Genomic DNA, 17633 nt, shown 5'->3' on the forward strand with positions numbered 1-17633 from the left:
TTCACGAAATGTTGAACATTTGGTTGTATTAACAATAAGCAAATCTTCAAATGATTGAGGCCCCCTGATGTGAGTGAGTAATAGGCGCAAATAGTATCGTTCTCCTTCGACAGGATTCGCATATATTACTCGTCCTATGGCAAACCCTCTTTGACGAGGACTCCAAAATCGCTCATTTTTCTTCGGATTCCAAACATAATGCTCCGGAAATTGTTCGTATAGTAGAAGTCAGAATTTCGATCCAGTCCGATTTCTTTCAAAGAAAGCAGTCAACATGGTTCTTCTTCTACTGTTATTCTCAGCTATATCTTCCAGACGTTCTTCTGATCTGTATGTCACGGTTTGCATATTTGGAAGATGTACTTGTAGGGAAACGATGTTTGGATATATATCATTGAGAAGAAATCTGAAAATTCGCCAAGCAGCTTCCGGAGGTGATATCCATCTTGCAGATTGATATGCACTAATTTCATCAGCACGATTTGTATTTGTTGCATTGGTAACAGCAAACAATACACGATCATGTCCTTTATAAATATATTTATATAAATACTTGACAGCCTTTATTGTCGAACAAATTTCCACATTTATATGGCAATCATATTTGGCTAACAAAAAGGGATTACCCATCGATTATCCAATAGTACTCCACGTATCCGAGCTTGTCTGCCATCATCACGACGCCGATAAATAGGAAAGGAATTGCGACCATTAGTTGTTATCTCCGCAAAGTTACGAGGATACTTATTCTTGCAACTATCATCTCTCATACAAACATTTTTCGGATTATCTCTGCCACAAGGACCATGCATCATATGTTTCAAAACAGCTTCATGAATATGAGGATTCAATGATCTATCAGGAATTTCAGCGCATACATAAGCATCATATTGATCCGGACTTCGAATTTTACTTTTCGAATCCAATATGATAAGAAAATGAGCATGTGGTAATCCTCGTTTTTGGAATTCAACTACATATACAAATGCCGCAACATTACCAAACAATTTTCCCTCAACAATATCTTTTTTCAACTTCGTCAATTTCGCTCTGAAGACTCGGGATATAAGATCTGGTCTATTTTGTACTTCTTCATGGGGGAGCAATTCTCTTTTAATTTCTGGCCACTGAGGATTGCACGTCATCGTAATAAAGAAGTCTGGTTTTCCATAACGTCTCACTAAAGCCATTGCATCAAGATATCTACGACGCATGTCTCGTGGACCACCTATGAAAGATGGAGGGAGAATAAAAGGGCGTCCAATATTGGACCCTTCGGTTTCTCCAAGATGTAAACTATCAATTATTCCTTGATAGAGTTCAGCACGAATAGTATCTTGATTGCACCTTATAAAATCAAGACGGGTCATCTCAATTTTAATGTACATGTCAACAATAAATTGTTGAAGTAGTCGTCCACAACGAAGCAAAAGTGACGTTTGTCCAATTCGGATTTGGAATTGATAGCAATAATATTCTCTACAAGAAACCTTTCTATTCGATGAAGAAGATTGAGCAACTGTATTGATTTAAAGAATGTTTTAGCAATCGAATGATAATAATTTTTTTAATAATAAGAACGTAATTAAAATATTTTTTAGCGGACAAACCTTGTTCTTCAGCTTCAACTAAATCATCAATAGTTTGGACTAAGACTTCATTGATAGGAAATGTTGAACATCTCTGTCGATGTTGACGACCACTGGAACTACGATATATATTTCGATGCCATCCAGTTTCACCGTAAGGGAATATAACAGGGTATTGTAGAGGATCGTAACATCCATAATAGTGACATACACGTTGGCTTGAACCTGAATATGGTCGTACGATAATATCATGAGTTAGTGGTTGTGACGAACCACCATCTTCAACCCAAATAGCGGCTACTTGGGATGCAACTGGGGCGTTATGAGTACGCTGATCATGGTTGGGGTCTGAACGAATCACTATCTGACTGGTGTCATTAATATGCTGGTCTTTTAATGAACGGAAAAACTTTGCATACGGATTTGATTCCATTACTCGCATCAAAGTCGAAATAACACTTGGCAGCAATTTAGAAGAACTTTGGACCCGGTACTCCATTTCCATCTCGGTGTCGAGAAAATATAATTGTAGATACCGTGGAGCTTGTTCATTCGGAAGTAGGTCGTTAATATAATGATACACTTGTCCTTGAACTTTAAAAGTGTATATTCCATGATCTCTTCGGGCAAGTTCTTTATCTTTTTTTACTCCAAAAGATGTAAATGAAAATAGACTGCTATATAGCATTATATATTGCCTGAAGTTTTTTGAATCATCATCTGTTGATAAAAATAATCTATAAAGATCGGGTTGTATTAAATTACTTGCTAGACGAATATCTCCTTCGTTGCAACAGAATTTCGTAGATTCGCCTTCGAGAAGCTTGGCACCACAATGTTGACATGTGGACGGAATTGGAAGGATATAAGGTTCATGTGGTGTTTTTTTAGTACCTTATAAGACGAAAACCATTTAATATGAAAATATTTAACACAATATGATATAGTATGTATTTTGAAAATATGTTTCATTAATAAAAATCACAACCTGAAGTATTAGGACGAACTTTAGATGAAGTTTTTTTGCCACGCGAGGTTGACGCTTCGTTTTCTTTATAACTCATACCTAGTGCTTTTGAAAATCTAATCATAGTACACGATACAAAATAAAAGCACATATAATATTTAGAAAATCCCTATCAAATTATCAAAGTCGAAAATAAATAAATATATAATATAGTACATGAATAAAAATTACTCTATGCAAACAACATACCTACAGAATCACCGAATGGATTATCTTTCGTTGCTAGTAGATTCGTATTCAATATCTGCAATTTCATATATTTTGTCAATTAGATAATTTTATTTGTATTGTATATTTTGAACCATAATTTAAGTCTAAAAACATAGTATATTCTTATGATTTAGAGGTATCTAGATTGGCAGATGTATGTACAATGGAAGTTTGTTCACTTTGGAATTCTGAATATTGATGTGGTACGTAATTATATAGTATGAAAGTAATAACGTTACAATATTGATCACAAAATTGCAATAATTATATATAAATTGCAAATCAAATTGAGTTTGTTATCTATCTTCAACATGTCTTTTTCTTCCTAAAGTTACATTACTACTTCTAAAGTGCTCAAAGATGCTATGGATTTTGGTGAAGACAAAGAGGTACTTCTGCTGTGGATGGAGAAACATTATTATGGATATTTTAGTACGAGATTTTATTTATATAATTATTTATAAGTTCATTATTATCACAATTTATTACCGCCTACCATATAGGTTGTTATATTTATAAATGTAGATGGAGGTGTAGCAAATTCTTTACCCATGTATTTAGAATACTTACAATATTTAATTTTTTGTTATATAATATAGGATGCTATAATACCAGATAATAAAAATTTACATCATTTTACATTGAAATTAACATATTTAAAGACTGATAATTCAATTGCAAAATTTCAAATTAAATTTTACATTGTAAAATGAAATTTGCTTTTGCATAATAAATTTTGGTGACTATAATTACAATTTATCTAAATTTAAAATAATAGTTCTTCGTTTTTTTTGTAATTTTTGTATCCGTGTGACAAAAATTATATCACTTTTTTTTTATTGAAATTAACATATTTAAAGAATAATATGTCAATTTCTAAAATAAAATTAGATTTACATTTTGTATTAAATTTGCTATTGCATAATACATTTCGGTGACTATCACTACAATTTATTTAAATTTTTAATAATAATTCTTCCTTTTTCCGTGAATTTTTGCATCCGTGATGAGTGGGTTATCTCCTTTTTCATGTTCTATACTTTTTAGAATGAAATGTTAATAAAATAAAAGAAAAACGATTATTAGATAGAAGTAATCCATTATTTAATGTTATTTTTATTACATAGTAGCATTTATTTTAGCAATTTACATTTTATTTCCTTTTAGGACAAATTAGAAATGTGTCATTATTCTAACCACCGTCTATTAGAAAAAAAACAAATTGTCTCATTTACTATACGTGATATAAAATATTACTATTGATTATATATAATTTTATTTGTAATAGTTTTCTTTGCTTTTAGAATATTAGCCTTACATGTCAAAAATTGGATAAACAGAAATAAAATATATTTTTAGTTTCTATATTTTGAGGAAAAAAAAAAAAGAAATAGCCGTTACAAATGGAAGTTGTTGAAGTAATTAATTGAAGTTGAATAATTAAAGTTCACACTCTTTAGTGACTCTACTAATTATTCCTTCACCCATTTGACCTTACTTATTTGCCCATTGTTTCCAAATGAAGCGGACTCCTTTTCATCAATGTTTGCCACTGCTTGCTTATAGAGTCCAGTCCCAAATACAATAATGTGAGTCGATTAACTTATCTCAGAATTAGCTCAATTTGAGAGTAACCCTTAATTAGTTTCCTAGTGTTTAGTTGGTATATTTTTCTTTTATTTTATTAGTATATGAGAACTTGAATATGAAAGTTTTTAAAAATTGTAAAAACCTAGTTTAAGATTAATTTAAATGTGTATAGAATAACTAATATCTGAAAAACAACCAAGATAATGAAAGCTAAACAAATCTGGTAGTGCCTAAAGCTAATGCTGACAAGGCATAACTATGATAATTATTAAGACAATAACATTCTATAGCAGCTATCTTTTTACAATATGTTATTTGTAAATCAATAAACTATAACAAATTACAGAAAGAAGGAAAGCCATTCAAAATCAAATACTTTAAGTGATTATGTGATCACTTTGGCTGTTTGAGGCTTGTTTGACATTTGTAGCTACTTTTAACGTTGTTCACCATGACAAGACTTAAATTTTTAATGACATTTCAGATAGATATCCAGCGGCAAGACATATTTTTATTTGAAAATATTTACAAATATTTAAAAATAATGTTATATCACTTCAACACATAGTGTTTCTTATTTATTTCTAATTCATATTTGAAGGTATGAACTGAGATATTTACAAAATAAAATATATATGACACATAATATTATACAAATGAACAAAAAATATAGATACAAATTAAAGCATAAAAAAATTTTACATAGCATGAAAATTATACCTTATGTCTTCTTTCTTCTTTTTATATGTCTACACTAAAGTGGTTTACGTATGAATGATCATCCGTATTTTCTTTTGTTGGATATATATTATTTTCAGTGTTTGAAAAGTTGCATACCATCTAGGTTGAGTCGTATATTTACATTTATAGACAAACTCACTAACATGGCGCCAAAATTTGCATATGATATACTTTTTTTTATCTAATAGATAGATTCTATGGAAATTTGTTTCAGCACCGCTTTGTAACTTACAACCAGAAAAATACAAAAAGGTTTAATAAATATGAGAGAGTAGAAAAAAAAAAAGAGAAAAGAACGTAATATTAATCTTATCCTACATTGCATATATAATATAATAATAAATGGAAAAATAATTCATCATATTGACTATTTTTAATGTTATTATAATAATTTATTGTTTACACTTACTAATATAATAAGTGATTGTTGTATATGTTATTATGTTAATGTAATTAAGAGGCATTTTATATAAAGAAAAAATTATTCTTAATTAAGCAAGTTCATGCAAGTAAAAAAAAAAGTTCAAATAGATAACAAATGTAATTTTGAGTTGGAGAGAATGAGAACAATAAAATAACTTTACAAATATTAATTTATAAAATTAATTTCTACTTATCTCAAAATATCAGAGAAGATAATTTTTAGTTTAACATTCTCATGCAATGGTGACAAATTTATGATATTTGTTAGCCGTATAAAACAACTATGTGACTTTTAAGAAACTTTCTTTATGGATTGCAATCTTCATCTCCATCCATATGAAATCAAAACAAATGCAATTTTATTGATATAGACAATAATATTTGTTGAAATTATTTTTTGAAATAAATATAATTGCTTTAATGTAGCTAAATCTTATCTCATAGTGTTAGATAAAATTATCTTGAGTTCAATATTTCAATACAAACAAGAGAAAATAACGATAACGTAGGCCGTATAAAAACAATCACATACATCTTTAATAACTTTATTGAACCACAAGAATCTTCAGCTGCATCTGGATCGGGTAACGATAACTTCAAGCCATATGAAGATAATAACATCTATCAAGGACTTAGTTGAATGACTAAAAAAATGAGTTGGATATAATTATAGATACTCATTCAGCTAAATGAAGTCTTCCGCTATACACGTCGCTTTGTGAATAATCTGGAAATCATATATTTCATACACGTATCAGTGTATACAAATAAACAACCGAACTATATTAAACAATGGATTGAAGATGCTAGATGGCTACAATTTGTAGTTCGTATTTTATATTTGGATAAGAACAAGTAATATGGCTTAATATAGGTTGAAGAAATAGAAAGAAAACCTCTAGTTGATGTATGTTATGGTGGGTTATATTCTCAAAACTAAGGAGAAAAACAAAGATATAAATCTATTGTGCTTGTGAATTTTGAGGAAGACAAAAAAAGGAATAATACTAAGAAGTGACTAATGAAAACACTATTCAAACAACAGAACTTTGAGTAAAAACAAAATCTAATGTATTATAAGTTAACGCAAAAAGACAAAAATCATATCTTACGGTGAATTTTGGGAACAAAATTTAATTGATAGAAGGAAGAAAACCTCATAGTAGATGTATGTTACGTTGGATTGTATTTCCAAAACTTGGGAAAAAAACAAAGATATAGATCTATCACACTTGTGAAATTTTGAAGAAGACAAAAAAAGGAATAGTACTAAGAAGTGACTAATGAAAACACCAAAAGTACATAGTGTTGTCAAATCATACACATCAAGACAACATGTGATTTTGTGTTATGTATTACATATTTGTGACACTATTTCATGCATCCATCAAGATACAAAATATAACCATCATATATAACTTACAAACAATAATTAATTTAACCCTAGGAATCTTATTTCGGTAAGATTCGGTAAGTATTTATATTGCTTAACAATCTTAAGAAGACAAATCTAATATTGTCAATAATTTTGAGCTGTAAATATTAAAACAAAATAAAGAAATCACAATTTTAACTTCCAATAATTGCAACAAGAATTCATTTATTTCACGTAATTTTCACTCTTAAACATTCACAATAGTAGTGCAAATTAATATTACATGGTCGTGCATATCAAAAGGAAAAAATTTTAACTACTCACCTCAAAGTTAATACTTTTGGTAGTCGTTCTTACTTTGTAAAGGTATACTTTCAAGTTTCCTATACTCTTACCCAAGTTATCGATACAATATTGTTTAAAACCTACAAACAATATACATCAAGACAATAAATTACACAGAATCAAATGTGGAAGATAAAAACCAAAAACCCACCAAAGGAACACAATTTTACGATAAATTTTTGAAATCACAACTCGAGTCCCATGTTAAATCTTCTCATGTGCTCTTTATTGTATATGTTCTCGGTCATTATTGCTTGGAAATGCATGATTGAGTAGGCCACATATTCAAATAGTTTCCCTCTTTCCACCTTGATGACAAGGTGGAATTGGCTGTGGGGTAATGCCAATAAAAAAAAACCAAAAATCCTCTCCTCTTATGCTAAAGGAGGTCCAAGGGCTCAACAAATAAATTTCGAGGGCTGTTCTAAAGATGCTATTGATGTCAGAAGTTAGTTTGAATAATAAAGATTGTGATTGTAAATAGCTAAAGAGTTTGTTGAAATGTAGTAGAGTGATCTTAGTAGTATAATATAAGAGAAAAAGAGAAGGGAGAAATTATCCAGATACTTGAGTAGTGCGAAAAACACTCTTGGAGAGCCTTCATCCTCTCTAACGAATGAGGATTGTGTAAGTTTTACTCATAGATTATCAATACAAATTATTATGATCCCTAGCCTAAGTTCTTCTTAGTTTCTATTTTGAGCTTTACTTTACCTGAGTGCATAGCAAAATCATTGAGAAGTTGAGAATCTTCTACAAAAACTTACTAAAGCAGACTCCACAGAAATTGATTTTCCCTCCTGAACACATTAAACCTTAATTAATCCTTAAGTGGAATGCAAAAGTGTCTTATTCGGCATTGATTATTGAAATGTTAGGCATTGAATATTAAGTTTTATTTACTTAAAGACCATTTATAAATCATCTCATTGAAGTTAGAGTTATGTTAATATGTGAATTTTAAAAAAAAACAAATATATTGTTCAGAACTTACCTAGTAATAGAAATTATGAACAACTCTTCCTGGAAAGGCACGCATTTCCATGTAAGTAGAAGTGCAATACCAAGGAAAGAAAGAAAATGACATTTATAACCACACCATCAGTCATTGGAGGTCACACTTCAGGTTGTTTGGAGATGAATAGACAAATCTCCACGACTCATGATACAGATTAAATAGGTGAAATAGTCTAGCATTCTTAGCATGGAGACACTTTGAAGGCTCGAGATTGAGAAATCAGTAGCCAAAAGGACCTAGTTGATTCAATAATTCATTTTTGGTATTCTATTCATCATGGCATTTTCCATAAAAGTCAAGAGGCCCCCCCTGCTAATTCAATTCCTGGCATGTAAAGTCATATTCGAAATCCCCATTGATGTTTCTGATAATTATAAAGAACCTGGCACTTCAATATTCCATTCTATATCACAGCACAGAAACAGTCATATGTTAAATGTATGATAACACTGTATTCTGTGACAAGCTATAACTTATAGAGCTATAAGAGAAGTAGAATGACTCTTGCCTTTCCTTTGTTTGATACATTTGATACCACCATCCCTGGTTCTTGAGAAAGTAAAGGAACTTGTTCTGGTGTTGCACTTCCATTATGCTGTTGACTTTTAATTGGAACATGTCCACCTTCAACATCAAAGGTCCCTTGAGGAGGCGGTGCTAGCATTTGGAATACATATGTATACAGGACAATTGCACCAACCTGGCAAACACCAAGGAAAATACTCAGACATCAAACATGGTAGAAAAGGAAAACAAACACTTGAGGTAACTATCACTCCAAAAGACTGAAGAAAAAGACAATTAAGCTAAAGGAAAAAATGAAGAGATAGCTTGCAGCAATAGCAATTTATACTATTATATAAGCAATTCAGTAGGATCGTTAAAAGCTTTGAAAATTTATTTGTTTTTATCCACTTAATGTGTTAGGTTATCAAATATAACTACAAGCTGCAATTATGTATACAAAATAGATGCATATATACATCAACATATGGCAAGTACCATAACATCACCATAGTCCTTCACATGGATCGAACTGACAAACAAAAATATAAAGTTGTAAGCACTGGATCTCAAATGCATAATGTCTGCTAGAGAGCAGCATCAATGAACTGGACTCGATCTCCGGCGGCGACGAAGATGATAAGAACTGACCAAGTGAGCAGCATCAATGAACTGGACTCGATCTCCGGCGACGACGAAGATGATAATAGTGGCGGAAATTACAATGACGATGAAGATGAACAGAGAGAAAGTAAGAAAGTTTGTTTTGGTTAAACTGATGAAAGAAAATTAAGAGGTTGAGGAGAGAGAATTGACGTGTCGAAACCGGGAGCCCGAAGTCATTTTTTTTTGTTTTCCATTAAGAGCAATGGCACGGACGTAATTTCTTTGAGAATTGGGTCGATGCCCCTACCCCTGGGCAGCCGAAACCCCAATCCTCTTTTTCTATAAGATATAAGATATATAAGAGTCAAATTAGAACAATTACATCATAAAACAATGAAATATTGAACCCGGTTTTTATAGATTTTTTATTTCTTATTTTCAAAGGTGATTTTTGTAAACTTTGATCATAAATTTCATCAATATAATAGAATATATAGCTCGTAATCTTATAAGATTCACCTAAGAGTATATTAAAAAATATAAACTTTCTATGTGTCTTAAAGATCGTGGTTAAAACAAATAAAAAATCTATTAACAAAACGAACGAGTAAGTACTATGAACTATGAAGGTAAGAGTGGATTGATAACTTGGATTGTGGATTTGTGGATCAGTGGATGACGGGATTCAAAGACTTTGTGATTTTTCCCTATTATTATGGGTGCTTGAGGTCATAAACTTCCCTTTCTTTCTTGGAACATATGGAGCTTTTTTCTTTGTCTATTTTGACCTCAAATACAACGTTGCGACCGTTTACTTGTTTTTGATAGAATACTAGTGCTTAGTCTATAGTTACAGCCTTACAGGCTTATGGTGAAGAAAATGCTACGATGTGCAACAACGCCTCTTTCTTAAAAATCTAGCCTTGTTCTTCATTTAAGGGTTATTAACTAGTTATTAGATTCGGACTATGCTTCGGGTAAGAAAAAATTTCATTTATTAATATAATACTTTATAATAAGCTAAGAACACTAAATATAACTTAGTCGAGCGGTTAAGACTTTAGACAACCCTTTTAGAAAAATAGAATTATGAAATGAGACTACTACAACAATTTGACACCATAAGAGAGTTTATACCCTGTTAATTGACTTAATTCTCCCTCTTTAATCTGTTTGTTAAATTCTTGAATGTGCTTATTGTTGTTTAACATAATATAGTTTGTCATGTCTAATGATACATGTGTCATAGTCTCATGATCATACCTAAATTTTGCTTAACTTACTCTCCATGTTTTATGTTTATTGTTTATGGTAGGGATAAAAAATAGGTTAATTTTGTTCAAATAAAACGTGATTCATGTAGCTATTTCGAATTAGGTCATATGTAGCTAATGAGTAATTTTGTTGTAGTTTTGACTAATCAAATCATGTTTAGATAATAAGATGCAATTATATTTAATACTTCAAGTTAATTGTTAATTCACTTATTATGATAATTTAATGTATCCTCCCAACATGCCACATTCGTATCTAGTACAATTCATGGTAGAATAATTTGAAATCTCAAATAGAAAAAATCTCATTGATTAGAAAATTTTGCTAACTAATTATAAGAGATAAGAATTGCTGGTAGAGCTGACATAGATTGGTCGATATAATGGCTGGCACGACATGTATGATCATGGCCCTGACTAACACAAGTGGCACAATGATGGGCCATGCAAAAGCATCATATTCGATACATTAGTCTAGGCATTAATTACTGAATAGAAATTACTTACATTTTAAAGAATGATCAGCCGAAATAGTTTAACCCGATTCAAAAGCACGCCGATCAGGTAGTACATAAACCCCTCGCTTTTTGAAGATTGACACAAGCGACATACAACACAACTTTTTCTAATTGGCACATACCAAATTCAGTTTGATGCCACGCACATAGAAGTTTGCTCACCAAACACACACTATTCCCAACTCTATATATCAAAATGCTAAGTCTCGAGATCAAGTGAAGTAACCAAGATCTATACTTCCAAACCTCATGTTAATTAGTTAGCCATTATATGAGTTTTTATTATTTTTAAGATAGATTAAATAAATGACACTATTGAATCGAAACCTTTTATAAACTCATTTACCCCGAATGATCACGCTAAACACTTTAATGCCTTTTTCTTTTGAAGCACAATTTCATTTCAATTAAATTCATCTAAGTACTAACATCTCACAGTTTTACTTCAGCTCGATTAAGTTTAGTTCAGTCCAAAAAAACACGGCCTAAAAATATGCGAAAGAATAGGAGGATCCTTCTTGTAAGAGTGATGATGATGCCACGTCCAATGTCTAGTGTCTAGTACAGTGTATGAGAGAGTGAAGAACAAAATCTCTCGTGAAACGGACAAAAGCTGCACCCTGACCTCGAGGGTCGTGCTAAGTTTCGCACATGCGAACACGATAGTCTCTCTCCTCCCCCGCAATCCACTCTCTTTCTCTCTTAATTCCTCTTCTAGTACTATATATAGTGTAGTAAACTAGTAATACTCTCTATACTCGCAAGTCGCAACAGTTCTTAGTATAACAAAAGTCCAAATCTTTTCCCCTTTAATTACCCCTTTAATCAATTCTACTAATCCTTCTTTTTCTCCCACCTCTCTTTGTCTTTCTTTTAAGAGAGACAAACTTAAGAAAACGAGTTTTACCCAATTTGAACTCCTACTACTACTCCTACTTCTTACTTGTACTAAAATTGTAAAAAATTGTGCAAAATTCTAAGTGAAAAAAATGATGGATCCACAGCAAATTCCACCTCCATTACAAACCCATGAGAATGGTAATTGTAATGGAAATGGGATGATTAATAATGGTGGAATTGGTGGAAATGAGAGTCATAATTTGGGGATCAATGGAGTTTTGTATGTGAAAGTGATGACTGATGAACAACTTGAAATTCTTCGCACACAAATTGCGGTTTATGCTACCATTTGTGAGCAACTTGTTGAGATGCATAAAGCCGTTACTGCACAACAAGATCTTGCTGGTTTTTTTTTTCTCTCTCCTCTTTTTATTTAATTATATTCTTGGGTTTTTATCATCTTATTTTGCCTTTTTACTTCATTTATTGAACTGGGTTTCTTTTAATTTTCCTGCTCTTTTACTGACAATTTCAGATTTTCTGTGTTTGACTTTTATTTTTCTGGGTTTTTAATTTCATTGGGTTTCAATAACCTTAGTTTGGGTTTTTTTATAATTTTTTTTTCCTGTTATTTGTCTTGTTCATTGTGAATTTCTGTTCCAACTGCAATTTATATCTATATTGTTTGCTTTATATATTTATTTAAATGTACATGGTCTTCATAATTCCTTAAATTTCTGTGCCCTTTTCTTGCATTTTTTAATTTGCTTATCTCATAAATTTGGTTATGCCCAATTTTCATTTTTTCTGAGTTCTTTAGTCTAAGATCAAACTTAAAGTTTGAAACTTTTTTTTGCTGTAATTTGTAATAATCATGTTATGTACTGACTACTGAGGGCTATAAGTCAAATTAAACTGCTTTGTGGAGCATAACATCTTAGATCTTTGTTTATGATGACTAGAAATTGATCAAATTGAAATTCTATATATCTTTCATTTTCATCTTCCATTTATATGTAAAGCCAAATAGTTTAAAAAGAAGAGAGTGTGAATTGTTATGACTTCTTTTTCTTTTTTTGGAAATCCTTGGAATGTTTTCCTTGTTCAGAGCTTTTATTCATAATGTTGCTGCATAATTTGGAAATAATGGTAGGTGTCTACTTTGTGAATTGAATGGGCACATTACTCAAAATTGGATCATCATTTATTAAGGGGTTTTGGTCTTCTTGTGCATTAAATGTGATTTGCTTGAGCTTTGAAAAGCTGGGTCCATGTGTGGAATTTCACAATTATTAGAGATTTCAAGTATATTGATTCAGAATAATTTTGCATCACATCTTATGTATCAACCTCTTTTGTGTTCTTTATGGTGTACTAAGTATTAAGTAAAGATAATTTTGAAATATCTAACTGCTAATCCAGTATTATTCATCAAAGCAGGAGTAAACTTGTATAAGATACTTGATATGCTTATCGAATCGATGTAGAATTCATGTCAAACGTAGTAGCTATACAAGAATGAGGTAGTTCACTTAATTGAGCATAATGAATCTGTTAAAGTTGCTAGTCTCTACATCATTGTATTCTTCATGAACAACCTTTATAATGCTTGTTATGTCTCTTTTGGCTTGATTTCTTTCCGATGTCTACTAATTGGTGTGTCAAGCCTTTTTTTTTTTTTTGGATCCATATGAGCCACGAAGGCAGTACAAAGTACAAAGAAGGGGAGGGTAGATTTGAACATGTGACCTATCGTTCACAAAACCTTTGACCTATGGGTCAAGACCTCAATCTTTCAGATGTCTACTGATTGGTGTGTCAAGCCTCTTGTTAGTGATACTTAATTTCTGCTCTTATCATTAATACAGGAGTTAGGCTAGGGAACTTTTACTGTGATCCATTGATCACAGCAGTGGGGCACAAAATTACTGCTAGGCAACGATGGACTCCAACACCAGTGCAGCTTCAGATCCTCGAGCGCATCTTTGATCAAGGCACGGGAACTCCAAGCAAACAGAAGATCAAAGATATAACTGCTGAATTGTCTCAGCATGGGCAAATCTCTGAAACAAATGTCTATAATTGGTTCCAAAACAGGCGTGCTAGATCAAAAAGAAAGCAGCTAAACAATAATGCTCAAAATGGTGAATCAGAAGTAGAGACAGATGTAGAATCACCCCAAGACAAAAAGACAAAGCCTGAGACTTTCCAGTCTCAGCCTAACTCTATGATGAGGGTTGAAGATCCTTGCCTCCAGAATCAGGAGATAAGCTCTAGTATGCACACAATTGATTCTCAGTGTGGTAAAAGGGATCCTGTGTTTGCTTCTGATGGCAGTTCAAAATCTACCCAAAGTCTCAGCCAACTAGCTTTCTATGAAAGCATCTTGCAGAACCCAAGTATGTAGTAACATAAGCATTATCTTCTTCGCCTAGATCCTACACTTGGGAACATGACGCTCCTAGTTGTATTTTCTCCTCATTACACTTGCATGTTCTTTTTTATTCAAATTACAAGAACATATAGGCATCACTAAAAGAACATGTAAATCTTAAAATAAAGATCATTATGCTAAGATAACATGCAAGGGCAATGGAACATGAAGGTACAATGAAAAGAGCATGCAACTAGGAGCATGAAGCACATCATCTTCCTGTGCGTATGATCTGAATTGTGTATTATTCTTACCAAGTATAAATGTTGACTCAACTATCTCCTCACTTGCTGATCCTTTATATAATTCACTGTATGCTCCTTCCTTTATGACTTTAAGAACAAGAAATGTAGGAGTGATTGAGCATGTATTATCTGTATGTTGGCTAAAGTATATTTCTGTTTTTTTTTCTGTCAAGATGATGTGATGGGTCAATTATGTTGTCTTTCTGTTGATATTTGATAGAAGTATATTGGGAAAATTTGTCAGTTTTTTGTGCCAAACAATTTAGCAGTGATCTCAGCCCACGTTTCTATGCCCTTCATGTATCTGAGTTCTTTAAGTGTGTTCAGCATTACCTACAATCATTAGAAAGAAAAGTGTTAAAGGGTTCATGTGCGGGAGGGGGGTTATACAACATCTCTAACTTTACCTGCGAATTGCAATAAGCAGTTCTGTTGGAAAGGTATTTTTACATCTTCAGTATTTCTCCAATGTCCTCCTGCCTATCATTAGACATTAACCAGGCACGAAAGGATTAGAAAGCATGTTTATCGAGTTGCAGTAATTGTGAGCACAAAACCAACACCTAAAGCTAAACTTAAGTGTAACAAAGAGATGAAATGATCAGATATTGAGCATTATCAAAAAACTTTACAATATGAACCTCTTCTCCTGATGCCATAAGTCGCACAGGGAGGCATGTTACATCAGCTTCTACACACCTTTTTCACTTTGCTTCAACTCTGCTCACTTGATCTTCTTTCTTAGTTCGAAAATTTGAGCATTACGTACAGCATGAAGGAAGTAAAGCTTTGTTCTTTCTTCTTGTTTTTATCTTGTTATACTCTGGTTTCATATTCTTGATATTTGCTTCATTTTAGGGGGGAAAAATCATGATTTAATTTATGTCAGATTTTATAAACCTTTCATCAGTGGACTAATTGTTCCAAAAGCTGTAATTCTGTTTTAATTGAATTATTAGACTCTGTTCTTTTCATCTTAAAAAGAAGTTTTAGGTGGTAAAATGAATGGATTTGAAGGCTAGTAAGTCACTATTTCTAAAAGGAGAGTCAAAGGTGTTTAGAGTTTCTTGTGCAAAGCTCTAATTTCTCATCTGGTGTTTAAGTCCATCTGAAAATCGAAACAAATGCCTATGAGCCTTTATCAGAAAGGGTGAGATAAAAATTAATTACTCTCCATGTTTTCTTTTAACTGATCCACTGGACTGATATCTTGGTTTGTTGGAACCATCTTGTTTCGAATTTTGCTACTATTTATTGTTTCTTCATTATTAAAATTTTCATTAGGGTATTAGGTAATACTCCCTCCCAAGTTCCAAATAACTAGGACACATCTTATATGTCAATAGCTCGTTTACAGCAGCTTTTGTAGAGTATTAGTCTCGATCATTAGCAACAGAGTTGAGACTGGAGATTATGTATGAGAAATGAGAACAGTTACTGGGAAATGTTTACACACATGCTCTGAAAGGAGAAAGTTACCAGTCCTTCAGTCTTCTGAACACATAAGTGAAGCAGTATTTGGCTTGAAAATGATTGAAGATTATCGGAGACTAAACCAAAAATCATTTATTGATTTCCATCTGCTTTCTCCTCTTTTCCTTGTGCTTCTGTTCCCGAGTTCTAACTTCTTGAACGTAGCAAGAATATTATACAAACTCATGGTCGTATGTTACTTTGTACACTCTTACCTCATCAGGAATTTTTCTATTTTACTGGTGACTGAAAACATCCTTAATGGGTTCTCATGTGTAAATGCAGGAATAGATGACTTGATCGGGAAGATGGAAGTACCCGGAAGCTATAACGCATACCAGCCAGATGAAGACTACAGCATGACTGGCTGACCTCTATGCATTGTTTGCTATTATCTTATTGTCCTTCTTACATGAGAAACCCATGTCTGCTATTTAAAGCCAAGCCGGGTCTCACACTGAGATTTCTGAGCTAGGTAGCAGTTATGCTCGCCAGAAAGAACCCGGAATCTTTCGAGCAATCCCCTAATAGTTCAGTTGCTTTTCAAAAGCTGGTAATAGTACAGCTAATCAAACTTGTGTGTGTTTTCTGTGAAAATGTTGATGTTTTAATGGTTTTAACTTTTATGTTCTGTCTTTGAAGTTTGATTCTTCGAAAGTGGAGGAATCATTGCCATGACATTAACCGTTGTTTTGGTTATTATTTACCTTCCACTGGCTGCAGACTTGGAGAGGGGTGTTTTTCTGCAATGGTTTTACATCGTCTGTTCATAAATCATTCCTTACTGTGCTGTTTAATTATTCTCGTGTTTCTACATCTTTTGGTGTTGTTACGCACAGGTCAGATTACAACCGGAGAACACTAATAATAAAAAAATGTACAGTATACAACCGGAGAACACTAATAATAATAAGCATGGCTTGCTTGTTGAGCATAGTTGAGGAGGTTGAGCCGTGAGGTGGTGGAGTAGTGACATCACTTCCCACCTCGTATCTTTGAAGTTTACGTGTCAGACCTTATGTGACTCATTTGAGGAATTCTTCTTATTCCTTCTCAAGCGATCCTTCTTCATCTTATCTTAACAAAAAGAGCATAGCTAAGTCGTTCACAAATTTAATAGCTTGAGATCTGAGTTTGAGCGGGCACCAGTGAAATTATAGAAAATTTATTTTCTATACTCATTTGAAGTTTTTCAGAGTCATATACTCATATCATCCTAATATTGAAGTCACTTGAAAAATTTCATATTGATCTAGACAATGCGTAAAATTTCACCTAAGATATACTCACAAGAAATACCAATTTACACTCAATCGAAATTTGATTATTTATTTGTAAAATTAACTTAAAGATAGTAATTTCAAAGGATATATAGTCATATAGTTAGATACATGCTCATCTAATCAAATATATATTCGTTT

At 32.3% G+C, this 17633-nt stretch overlaps 2 protein-coding genes and 1 long non-coding RNA gene across 3 annotated transcripts; 1 reads left to right on the top strand and 2 right to left on the bottom strand.

The window, feature by feature from the left end:
• Positions 1-228: 228 nt before the first annotated feature.
• LOC125498879 (uncharacterized) lies at positions 229-2094 on the bottom strand. Its single transcript, XM_057395673.1, has 3 exons — positions 1611-2094; positions 627-1519; positions 229-561 (listed from the first exon to the last, which is right to left on the bottom strand). Exons 1-3 carry the CDS (start codon positions 2092-2094, stop codon positions 229-231), a joined length of 1710 nt encoding a protein of 569 aa, XP_057251656.1.
• Positions 2095-6251: 4157 nt separating this feature from the next.
• LOC125498390 (uncharacterized) lies at positions 6252-9681 on the bottom strand. Its single transcript, XR_007275381.2, has 3 exons — positions 9474-9681; positions 7280-7380; positions 6252-6307 (listed from the first exon to the last, which is right to left on the bottom strand). It is a non-coding gene; the product is annotated as an uncharacterized LOC125498390 (long non-coding RNA).
• Positions 9682-11978: 2297 nt separating this feature from the next.
• On the top strand, positions 11979-16989 carry LOC104895727 (WUSCHEL-related homeobox 8). The gene is made up of 3 exons (XM_010682303.4): positions 11979-12465; positions 13929-14459; positions 16498-16989. The coding sequence occupies exons 1-3, from the start codon at positions 12210-12212 to the stop codon at positions 16581-16583; spliced, it is 873 nt and encodes a 290-aa protein (XP_010680605.2). The 5' UTR covers positions 11979-12209; the 3' UTR covers positions 16584-16989.
• The last annotated feature ends 644 nt before the right edge of the window (positions 16990-17633 follow it).

This window comes from Beta vulgaris, chromosome 6, assembly GCF_026745355.1.
Source record: "Beta vulgaris subsp. vulgaris cultivar EL10 chromosome 6, EL10.2, whole genome shotgun sequence".
NCBI classification, from domain to species: Eukaryota; Viridiplantae; Streptophyta; class Magnoliopsida; order Caryophyllales; family Amaranthaceae; genus Beta; species Beta vulgaris.

Excerpts from the sequence above, each read along its gene's own strand:
- LOC104895727 (XM_010682303.4), top strand. The coding sequence starts at position 12,210 with ATGATGGATCCACAGCAAATTCCACCTCCATTACAAACCCATGAGAAT. Across the intron at positions 12,466-13,928 it reads TGCACAACAAGATCTTGCTG|GAGTTAGGCTAGGGAACTTT; the intron begins GTTTTTTTTTTC and ends TCATTAATACAG. Across the intron at positions 14,460-16,497 it reads AAGCATCTTGCAGAACCCAA|GAATAGATGACTTGATCGGG; the intron begins GTATGTAGTAAC and ends GTGTAAATGCAG.
- LOC125498879 (XM_057395673.1), bottom strand. The coding sequence starts at position 2,094 with ATGGAAATGGAGTACCGGGTCCAAAGTTCTTCTAAATTGCTGCCAAGT. Across the intron at positions 1,520-1,610 it reads AGTTGAAGCTGAAGAACAAG|TTGCTCAATCTTCTTCATCG; the intron begins GTTTGTCCGCTA and ends AAATCAATACAG. Across the intron at positions 562-626 it reads TACTATTGGATAATCGATGG|GCTGTCAAGTATTTATATAA; the intron begins GTAATCCCTTTT and ends TCGACAATAAAG.